The following is an 11,633-nucleotide window of genomic DNA, read 5'->3' on the forward strand; positions in this document are numbered from 1 at the left end:
CCCAGGAGTTGCCAAAAGCCAAGCCACTCCAGGTGGGGCTATTGGAGGCACTCTGCAGGAAGCCCTGGGCAACCAGCCAAGGAGCCACAGCTGGACCCACCTTCAGCCATCAGCTCAGCCAGGGAGGCCGGGCTGCTAGCCAGGGGACTGCAGCTGGACATGCCTTCAGCAATCAGCCAAGGCAGGGAGGCTGGGCAGCCAGAGAACAAGGCACAGCTGGTGCTGGTCAGTGGGGCCAGATCAGCTACCCCAGCTGCAACTGCTTGGTGCAGCCAAAGGCCAGGCTGGAAGAGGGGTGGGGCAGTAGGAGGAAGCCCTATAAAAGCTGGCTGGGAAGAGCCCTGTGGTGGTGGGTGTGAGTGAGGAGTGATGATGTGGAGTGAGAGCAGTAAGATGCAAGGATGGAGGCTTGGAGGAGAGTCCTGGAAGGAGAAGATGAAGGAGGGCGCAGAGGGTAAGCAGGCCAGGTTGAGCAGGCCAGCGAGTGGACTGAGAGGGAGTCTGGGTGAGGTATACCGCCCCTCCTTCCACAGAGCAGGGTCCTGCAGATTCCCTGGCCCCCCTGTGACGTCAGGAGCAGACCGCCCAGTGCCACGCCCAGCGGCAGCGACGGCAAGCCCTGACACCTTATTCTCCACTAGCCACTATTATGAGGCAGACTCACACAAATTTCAATCCTAAAATGTAACAATGCCCCCTTTCAGACATTTTTAGTTATCAGAATATCTTTACCTATATGTGTATCAATTTTTTAGCTAATCTCAATTATATGGGAGAAAGAGATTGTTAAAGCCTCTTATATTCGCAACAAAATTAGAAGTTACTATTATTTTCATCATTGCCACCACAATAACAAATATTTGTACAGCAACTTTTCTAATGAAAGGACAAAGCATATTCTAATGAAACAATATCTCTTTTCCTTTTTAAAGAAACAAATTAACTTATCAATGGATTTGGAATCTTGTTTCCCTAAACATACAAAACATATGTAAGAAATATTGCAGTACTAGAAAAACATACCTGTAGCAACTCCAGTGTCATAGGCATATTCTTCAATTCTTTGAGTAGATCTAGAGCCCCAGCCTGTAAAAACCATTGTAAAGAATTCAGAAGTAAAGTGGCACATTTTTGGTAGGGTGGCAAATGAGTCAAGAGAACTGAACTCTAGAATACACAAAGATCACATCCTAATAACTGAAGATTCAGAAACAGTCAAATGAAAATATAGAACCACAGCTGACAGTGCAGAGGGAATCCAACCCATTCTACTCTCTGGTATCTCTAATCCTGCTGGATAAAATATAATCTGCTGGCATGAGCCCTATAGGTCGATGCAAGAGAGGAAAAAGTGAATCTAGATAGAAAGATGAACAATTCACAGCCTAGGGCCTTTATGCTGACTGAACTGCATCTCCTAATATACTCACACATGCCACTTACATATTCCTCAGACTGCGTTCTCCTTGTGGTGACCTCTATTAGGATTGCCTGTTCAGTAACAGCTAGGTCACAGGCTTTCTTTAATCCAGTATAGACAACAGCCCCACACATTCACTGAACACATGAACACTCTGACACCACCCTCTGCAAAGTCATCTACGGGGTATGTACATGAGTGGTAAGTGGCTGCTTAAACTTTCCCGCTCTGTGAGCAACAACATTTGGAAACCAACATCATTGATCACAAGGAGGGGGTATACAGATGGCCATTTCCTCATTGTGGTCACACCCTGCAGACAATGTTTTTCCAGACCAAAGACTCACTGAGCCAAAAGCAAGACAGAGTTATAACCTTACCAGTGGCAAAGCTCAGACTATGGACCACAGACCAATAAGGCAATTGACTAGAAACAGATTGAGGACCAAGAGGTACGTCCTACTGAGAAACAAGTTAGGGTCAGAGCCACAGTGGAACTCATCATCCTGTTGCTCTTTTCAGCATATGTGTAAAGAAGAGCAGGAGCCATGGTACCTTTGCTCTCTCTGCATGCATACTGGCAGCAGGTTCTTTAAAAAGGCAGCTCTACAGGGGCTTATAACCTAGTACATGAGGGTTCTAAACTGTGGGTTGAAACAACACTGGCTTAGAATATAAAGAACAATTCCTCAAATGGAATATCAGAAGAGAAAGCTTTTTTCCCCCTTTTCCTCTTCTTCATTTACAGAGTAAATTAAAATATTATAAGAAACTCGACAGTGTTTCCGAAGACCATTTGGTTAAATATTGTCGCTTTAAGTATGTGCTGCCCCTATGTAAAATATTGTTGCTGGTACTACAAGGAAGGGAATCACTGCTTTGCTGTCCCCTATTCTGCAGTTATATTCTTTGCCTTCCTTAGAGGCTTTAAAGCTTTGGTACTCAAGCAAAATACATAACTGGCTCTTTTAAAATTACATCTTCCATGATATTGGTCTGGTTCGACAATCTAAATTCTCCCTATTATACCTTTGGATTAAGAAAAATAAGTTCTTCTCTCACTACTTAGCTGACCTTTCTCATGTAACATTAAGAAAAACTTTCACTAGTGCTTGTTTCCAAACTATGCCAACTGAGTATTTACAGGGCAGTTTTCAAAAAATACCAGTAGAACAACACCTCTGCCCATGTGGTCTTAACCAGGCTGGAGGATATTGTACACTATGTTTTACATTGTTCCTTCTATGGGTCTATCCGGAATAAACTACTGAACCAATTTCTTGTAAACTTTTCTGGTTCAGATGAGGAATGTATAATTTTTTTATTAGCTGATGAATCGTAGAATCATAAAGTTGGAAGGGGCCATACAGACCATCTAGTCCAACCCCTGCCCAGTGCAGGATCAGCCTAAAGCTTTTCCTCTATTTACTCTTAAAGTGGCTATTTTTACCTTTCTTTCAACAAACATAAGGAAGAAATTAGTTTTTCCTAATTCTGTAAGAATTTTAGCCAAACTGTAATTTTATGGGTTTTTTCTGCTTCCTTTTGCCGCTTCTATCTTTTTATCATCCTAGTTTTAAAATTTAAGCATTATTTTACCATATAAGTATGTAATTATTTTTTAACTTCTGATGGGGCATTTTGTTATATGGTGTATATGCTGGTATGTTACAGCCTATGGATGCTACAAAAGCAATAAACTCCATTTACGGAGAATCTGCAATGTTTTCGGATACAACGGACTAATGAAACGATACCTCTTATGAAGCATCACTGTGTGATCAGTCACATTGAATATTACAAGTGCATTACTGTATATAATTCTTAATACTTCTTGGACCACCTTTGCTCACTTCTCCCCTCTTGAACTGAGCCTACATTTTGTCATCAAATCCAACAGTAAATCTAAACTTCTTACTGTAAAGTGATCATATAGCATACTGTTATCATACAGCATACTGTTTCCTAGGAATGAATGTTAATAGATACATTAAATATAATAGATACATTTAAAAACACAAATAGAAGTATATCTATATGTCAAAAAAAATCACAGGCAAGAAGTCCCAACTATGCTGTGGCCCCAATTTTGAGATCAAGAACTGGTTGAAATAAGTTTAGCTTTTTGCCATCCTATAATCAATTTTACATATGATCTACTTTCCAAGTTTTCCTCAGCCACTCAAACACACTGGGTGCTTGTTCATCTTTTCACCTCTTTGTCAACCACCCTTACTGCTTAACAACAAAAAGATATAATTAATCAGCCTACAGATATATTAACTCCATGTAAATTACTTTTTGCTTTATCTTAAGATACAACCTGATTTTTAACCCTTACTATCTCATCAATTCATAATCACACTTTCTAACAACATACATTTCAGAAAATATACAACCAGTTTGAAGATAATCAAAGCCACTTAAGAAAAGTTGCATTCATAAGCAAAAGCAGAAAATAAATGACATTTCAAAATGCAGATTCTTCATAGAAGATTTTTTTTAAAAAACCCACATAATAATCTAAAGCATTGGTTTACTGCTTCTTGTTATATGCAATATTTATATAAAACTGACAACTCCTACAACAAAAAAATAACTCAAGAAGAGCTGGGGATATTTGTTCTCTTTGTCCGTCTGCAAAATAGCCCATTGTCAGGTGATACAAGAAGCAGAAAGGGCTCTACTGCTTTCAGTCATAAACTTGAAAGGAAGTAGTTTGTTGAGATGCAGCTGTATGATCTTGACATAGTACATTGTTTATTTGAAGAAAAATAAATTAACATAGTTTTGCAATACTGTTCAAATATTCTGTGCTAACACGTTTGTTACATAGGTGGTAATTCCCTGATCCTACATCCAAGTCTGCTCAATGCACTCAAAAGCGTATTACTGCAGAGTCAGATTATATATAGAAATGTTACTACTGCCACTGTGCCTTTCATTAAAGTTTCTCAAAATTAAGCACTTCCTACAGGTAAGGAAGTATCTTACTGCAAGGATTCTTACTGCAGAATCTGAATTTTAAACTCTCACCTAATCCCCAAGCATCAATTTAAAAACTGTCATATAAGTAAGTGCCAGTAATACCTTATTTGTCCCAAAAAAATTAACAGTGTAGCCCTGTACAGAGATATTGTAGCTCAGAGATACTCCAATTTACTTCAATGAGCTTAAAATGATGTAACTCTGCTAAGGACTGTACTATTAAAAGCCTAAATCAAACTACTTTGTTTTACATTACTTGTTAACTAAAATGAATGCAAAACTATAAACACTGTGCAATGCCTTAAAGAAATTAAATGAAGTTTAATACAAAAAGTAGCATACTATGAAAGATTTTTCTCTGCCTGAGAACAGGGAGAGCTGTTGTCAGTCAGAGTGGCAATACAGATCCATCAATGGACTAACAGTATAGGGTAGCTTCGTATGTTCAAACTCAGTAGGGTGAACAGGGTTCGTATGTTTAACTTGTCTAGAAATCAATCATACTGCAGTTCTATATACACTTGAAAGAAAGTTCTGTTAAGCTCACAGAGGATTCAGTCCTAAATAAACCTGCATAATTAACTCTCGCTTTGAGAAAACTTAAAAGACTATGGCACAAAACTCCTCTGGAACCAAATTCCACTGTCTGTGGATCTTACTTTTCGTAAACATGATTAAGACTCAGTTACTACAACAACTTTTACAGTTTTTCAGAAGTAGTATCCAATTCTGGTCCAGTTGACATGAAAACAGCCAATGCAACAAACTAGGCAATATTAGACTTCAATATGCTGCCTATTTCTAGGGAAAGTCTATCTACATTTTACAAGATTTAGAAATTATTCTGGTATATATTAATTTTGTCTTAAAATTTCCTTAAAAATCAACCACAGTTTAGGAATACTCCATGCTCAAAAACCTGAGGCCATGGTCTGACAGCAATGCTTGTAACCCATGTTAGTGTACAAGGAAAGGTGCTTGGTGATACCTCTTCCATTTACTAAAGCTGAAATTTGTATCTAGTAAGAGGAAAAACTACGGCTTACCTTTCTTCTCTAATCTTACTCAACTGCTCTTGATTTTTGAAAATCCACATGTGCAATATTACCTCTGCCAACTTGAACCTATTCATCACACAATAAGGTAATTTGTTACACTGTTTATACTAAAGAAAAAACATTTGATAGTTACTTGTAACTCAAGTACTTACAGGCTGAATTCTACAATATGTAGTTCACTTGAATATGTTTTCTTGACCAATAACTTTGTTAGGATACATTGGGCATGAGCCAGCAAAAACTTCCATGTGTAGAACAGCACTAGGACAAAGAGAGCTAGGATGCAAAAAGCTACTGTCTCGGGCCCAAAATGTTTAGGTTGTCACATAAGACCATACATTTCTAGCTCATTTCTATTCCTATCATATCTGTATGTTGTGCACTTAGACGTACTTACTTTCAGTGAAGCTGATGCTTTAACTGATGCTTTCAGTGAAGCATCAATTAAATCCTTACCAAGCAGCAAGTGTGTCCTGGAAGATTTATATGATTTCACATATATCTATCTGCCTATCTATCTATATATTAGTGTATAAAATTTCAAATTATATGTATGAACCAGAAGTATTATATAAATAATAAGGTCAAATAAAGCTGCTATTCCTAGCTGACCAATGTTGCATCATATTTAGAACAAGTTTCAAGAAAGTTTCTGCACTGGTTGCAGTCCCCAACTCATCTTATTAAGTAGCATGCAAGTACATTCAGATGCAAAATGGCTATGTTTAGAGTTATTATCATAAAGGTATCCTCTCCTGTGGCTCAGGTGATACTAATCAAGTATATGTTGGTAAGGGAGAAAACAAAATTTACAACTGAACTGCCATTCTGCAAAATTAAGCGCTGTTATGCTGGAAGAACAGGACTTTTGGATCCACTACTTGAGCATGAAACTGGCCAGACTTTGGCTACCATTTTCAGAAGACAGATTAGAGAATCTTTTAAACATTCTTTCAATTAATCTACTAAATCAACAGGCTTATATCATACACCCCTGTTACAATGAAAAGCACGAAGGCTTAGATCCCACTGAACATTTCCACTAACAGAAAGATTTCCATTGACAAAGCACAACTTCCTCATCTCCTGTAGCCCCACATGCCCCCCCCCAATGTTGCCTGGAACATGGAACCTCATGAACAATGTGGTCTTCCAGTAAGGCAGTGCTTTACAATGTGCTATTTTAATGACACAACTGATGAAGTTGCAAAGTACTGCCTTATCAGCAGAGGTGCACAGATGTGGAACACCCTTTCACTAGAGAAGCCTGCCATACTCATACTCATTGGCAATATGGTATAATCTTGGTAAACTAGCAATTATGCTTTGGTATGACATGCAACATATATTCTCAGAAAAGATGTCCAAATCTAATGGGAACTTAAGCCTCTTAAAGAAATTGAGTTTAAATACATGATCCAGTGACTATTCCCAAGGTTGCAAAATAAAAAGGCAAATTTATATTAGACATTTTTAGGAGGTGCTGTAGGGCCATTTATTTTCAAGTACTTTTAATGAAATTTAAGATGCAAGGGGGTTTATGATATTTTTTTAAATCCTAAAACACTGTGGAAAAGTGGGATATTAGTGTTCTGACAAACAGACACCACTTGTAAAATTGATGCGAACAATACTTCCTTCTTTCTCTGCCTTAATTACAAGTTTCTTCTAAAGCCAATTATTAGTCACGAAACAATACAGCCCAGACTAAGTAGAGTCAGCCATTGTCAATACTTGGATGGGAGATCACCAAGGAAGTCCGAGGCCATGGCAACCACCTCTGCTCCTCTCTTTGCCTTCAAAGCTCCAGGATTGGGTCGCCAGAAGCCGACTGCGACTTGATGGCACGCTTTACCTTTAAAGACTTTCAGTTATACTTGTTATAAAAAAGAAAAAAAGAGGGGGGGGGGAGTTTCCCAGAAAGACGCCGAGCGTGGTTGCACACACAGCCGTCATGCGCTCAGAAACTTGGCTGTTCGCCAGGTAAGTACCGCTGAAAGCGAGTGGGCCTGACGTCAGGGTGCTCGGCCCATTCATTACAGACGACGCTGGCGGAGGGGCCCACAGCTACAGCGCCCGCCCGCCCGCTCCCCCCCGGCCCCTTCTCCCGGGTGACAGTTGAGTCCTCACAAAACAAGCGCCGCGCGCGAACGGGGTCTCCCCTCCAAGAAAAAGGCGGGCGCCCAGCTGAGCCCGCTCATTGGCCGGCCGGCAGTTCAAGCCGAGCGCGCGAGGGGCCGCCGCCTCCCCCTTCCCTCACCGCGTTCTTTTTCTGCACCATCTTGTCCATTTTCTTAGCGATGCGTATGATCTCCTCCTCGGTGCTCATGGCGACTGAGGCGCCGACCTCAACACCAGGACAGGCAAAACAACCAAGCCTCTTGCCAGTCTCCGTGCCTCCGCCAACAGAAACTACGAAAGCTTTCGGAGTCAAGGGGAGACGAGAGACATCAACTCACTCGTCAGGCCGCTGCCTCAGCCGGCCTGACCCAGAAGCGACAGCGCGGCAGCGGTGGCGCCAGGCTGTGCTCGTCAGATCTCCGGGGAGAGGAACAAGGCCGGCTCAGGCCGGCCGAAAACATCGATTCGAGAGCAACGAAGAGGAAGAAGGCGGAGCTTCGACCTTGACGGCGCCCGCCCAGCGGAAATGGGAGAGTTTTGTTCGCGCCCGAGACAAAGGAGGCGTCGCCGCGACATCGGTAGCTACGTGAGAAGGCAGACACTCTCCCTGGAGCCGCTCGGGACTGCAGGTTGAGGAAAGAGCCTGCGCCCCTGCGAGTGGATAGGAGGGCAGGTGGTCCCTTCTGCGAAAGGGGTTCTGAGGAGTCAGAGCCCGCCCAGGGGTTTCCAGTCCCTAGGCGGGCTCAGGCGCGTTGGGGTGTGGCTAAGAGTCGACATGGGGCGCATGGGGGTGAACTGAGTTTTTACCCCGGCTAGGTTAAAAGGCAGGCTTATTCTTGTTTCATCTGCGCGTGGCCCGCCATCAGGTGGCCTCTGCATTTTAAACTACCGTCGGAATTCTCCTTAGTCTTTTTAAATGTTGGTTAGACTAGTGCCTTAGAATATGTCTGAAGCTGTCTTATACTGTTAGATCATTGGTTTATAAGAGTCCATGTTTTCTACGCTGCCTGTTCAGTGGCTCTCCGGCGTGCCGTGCAGAGGTATTTCGCATCAACTATTACCCGTTTCTTTAACTAGGAATGCTAGGAAATTGAGTCTGAAATTTTCAGCCAACGTAGGAGATGCTCTTCCGCTGGGCCTGGGTTCCAGTTGTTTGTGCAAGTGCAGCTTTATTACGAGGGTTACAGCTATCAGAGGTGTAGCATCTTGATATAACCTCATTCAAACAGTTGTGATAGCAAGGATCTTAGTGAAGGAACATGTTCTAGTTTATATAGTGACTGCAACTTCACCAGTTTCAGTTTTTGTTGAAAACTCAGTATTCAGTTTGTCATATCTTCTGGTGCAGAGTAGCACATTCAGCTGCCTGGGTCAGCTAAAGTTGACTGGTTCTCATTTACAGTTCCCCATAGGAATCAGGAAGGAACGATTTTTTTCCTGCCCAGTCTCATATGAAGTGGTGGGTCTGTAATGATAATTTGTGGTAACTTCATTTTAAGTCATACTGGTCTCTTCTGACAACCAGTCGTGTAATGTTAATGATCTGAGAGAAGTACAGTCAAAATTAGTAGCAAACACAGTGACTGTGAGCTAGAAGCTCTTAGCTGGTATTTTTGGGATTAATGATAGCCTGGAATAAGTCCCCACCTCTCTTCTGCAACACAAGGTAAAATGTTTACAGCAGCATCTTATATCAGTGCCATGGAGATACTCCATAGGGCTCTTGGGTCCTTTGAAAAATAAAGATGAGCCCTCTCACACCCATCCAATAATGCAAAAAGATAACACTCCCAGGGATGCTATGGAAGGAATCTGCTTCCCCCTTCAAAAGACAGGAACTTGTAGATATGCTGCTAAATGCAACCTCTTAGCTTCCAGAGCACACTCAGTGATTACCAGAATCCTATAGCTCAGCCTAATGAAAATTAATTAGCTTGAGGGCTCCAAGGAGTACAGTACTGCTTCAGTCACCAGTGAATCCCTGTATAAAACTGAGTTGGTTTTCACTTTATTTTCCAGTGCAAACAATTTCATCCTAGCCTGGTCACACACTACATCTATAGATGATAATAGGTAAGCAGAGTTTATAATTGATTGCTAAAATGCAGGCTTTGTGGGATACTGATCTTTTTCTGTGAAGACCTTCCCATTCTTCAACTTCCTGCTAGCTGAGATTTATCAAGGTAATTCCTTGGCTTCAAAGATCCTTACTGTAAAGAGAAGAGATTAATTACAACTTGGCTTGGACCTTTTGAGTTATGGCCCTATAGAATTAGCTACTGTTTAAGATTTGATCATGTACAGACATTAGGCATTTTACTTATTTTTAAAGCATGGCTAATGTGATTCTCACTACTGTTTTGAAGATGTCTCCATGAGGCATACCATGTACTTTGCCAGCATACAGCAGATACTAATGAGGGCAGGAGGGTCTGAAATATTTTTTTTATCAAATTGCATTGCTGAAGTTTGAAAGCCATTGCTGCAGAGTACTAAAATGTATGGGAAGTTATTTGGGCATCCTAAGGCAGTGAGGTAACACCATGGACGGCACAAAGCTGCAAGTCACCTGACATAGGAAGCATAGCTAGTTTACTGTTTGTACCATTCTTCCTCATTCCTCAAGTGTTTACAATAAACAAAGTATGGCTTCTCCCAGTTCCCCATCAGGGAAGCAGACCGAAAGAAATGAAGATAGGAAACACACGCCAACCATGAAGTATACTGTAATGAGAAATAACCAAAGGATCAGAACCATGGAGAAATCCTTTCCAAGGCTGAGTGATCTCAGCAAGCAAGTGGAAGAGATGGCCTTTTGCTCCCATCCAGTTGTACAACTGCAATATTTCACAATCATCCTTTTTAGTCCTTACTGCATAAATCAATATGCAGTTCCAACATTCAAAAGGTGGAGATGGTCTTTATACCATGCTACTTGCCTCACAGTTTAGACAAGGATTTTATTTTTGTGACAGAAACCTAGCTGTAACCAATATTCAAAACTTTATGTAGTTTTGGCAAAATAGAAGAGTCCAGTAGCACCTTTAAGACTAACCAACTTTACTGTAGCATAAGCTTTCGAGAACCACAGTTCGCTTCGTCAGATGCATGGAAGGTAAGAAGAAACTAGCCAGATATATATATAGGTGGTGAGGGGAGGGGGGAGTAAATGCTAATCAGTTTGCAAATCAGTAGTTTTGGCAGAGAACCAGGTCAGAATTACCTCTGCAAAGAATGTGAGCACTCTGGAGCCTTAGAAATCGAAATCTCATAACTGTACATACAGCAGGTAAGGGTAGACATTGTTTCTGAAAGCGGTATAATTTTTTTCCAAGAGTTACCCATCATAAAGTAGCAGTGTAGTTGGTGGAGTCTGCCACAACATGCAGCATTTTAGAGTACATCTGCAGTGCCTGAGTAGGGAAACCTTTCCTTGGTTTTCCCAAAGTACACCTCCCTCCACTAAGTGTAACTTGCCTTGCAAAGGAAATTCCTATGAGATCATTTGAAGCTACTAAATTTGGAGGAATCTCTTCAATCCTACACGCTGCACATATAAGATCAGCTGGCTTGCACAGTTTGTAAGCAACCAAGCTGAAAGCATGTAATCCACTGTTTAGAAGGAAGATAAGTCACCTATTTTTGCTTTTAAAATGAGATTCTTAAGCCATAGTAGTTAAGCACGTGGTAGGCACAATACATGACTGGCACGCATCATTTAGCTTGATGGTTCTAAAATCGCACGGGCCTGGCATGCAAAGGAACATGTCAGTAGCAAGAGAATAATAATAACCGATTTATATACCGCCTTTCAGGATGACTTAACACCCACTCATAGAGGTTTACAAAGTATGCCGTTGTAATCCCCACAACAAAACACCCTGTGAGGTGGGTGGGGCTGAGAGAGCTAAGAGCTGTGACTGACCCAAGGTCACCCAGCTGGCTTCAAGTGGAAGAGTGAGGAATCAAACTTGGTTCTCCAGATTAGTCCTGCGTTCTTAACCACTATACCAAATTTCACAGTGGGTTCATTGTATTCACTTGCA

At 41.4% G+C, this 11,633-nt stretch overlaps 1 protein-coding gene across 2 annotated transcripts in view; it reads right to left on the minus strand.

Annotated features, from left to right (window-relative positions):
- Nucleotides 1–8,051, minus strand: part of TCEA1 (transcription elongation factor A1) — a 44,370-nt gene extending 36,319 nt beyond the window's left edge. Inside the window, exons 1-2 of one of the 2 annotated variants that reach the window (XM_054985749.1) lie at nucleotides 7,926–8,051; nucleotides 1,024–1,086 (exon numbers count right to left, since the gene is read on the minus strand). In XM_054985749.1, the coding sequence (XP_054841724.1) occupies nucleotides 1,024–1,050 (27 nt within the window). In that variant the 5' untranslated portion in view covers nucleotides 1,051–1,086; nucleotides 7,926–8,051. Of the gene's footprint in view, nucleotides 1–1,023; nucleotides 1,087–7,726 lie in introns of both variants that reach the window. The other variant, XM_054985748.1, reaches the window with a different exon arrangement.
- Between the last annotated feature and the right edge of the window lie 3,582 nt (nucleotides 8,052–11,633).

The sequence above is a fragment of the Eublepharis macularius genome, chromosome 7 (genome assembly GCF_028583425.1).
Source record: "Eublepharis macularius isolate TG4126 chromosome 7, MPM_Emac_v1.0, whole genome shotgun sequence".
Lineage (NCBI taxonomy): Eukaryota > Metazoa > Chordata > Lepidosauria > Squamata > Eublepharidae > Eublepharis > Eublepharis macularius.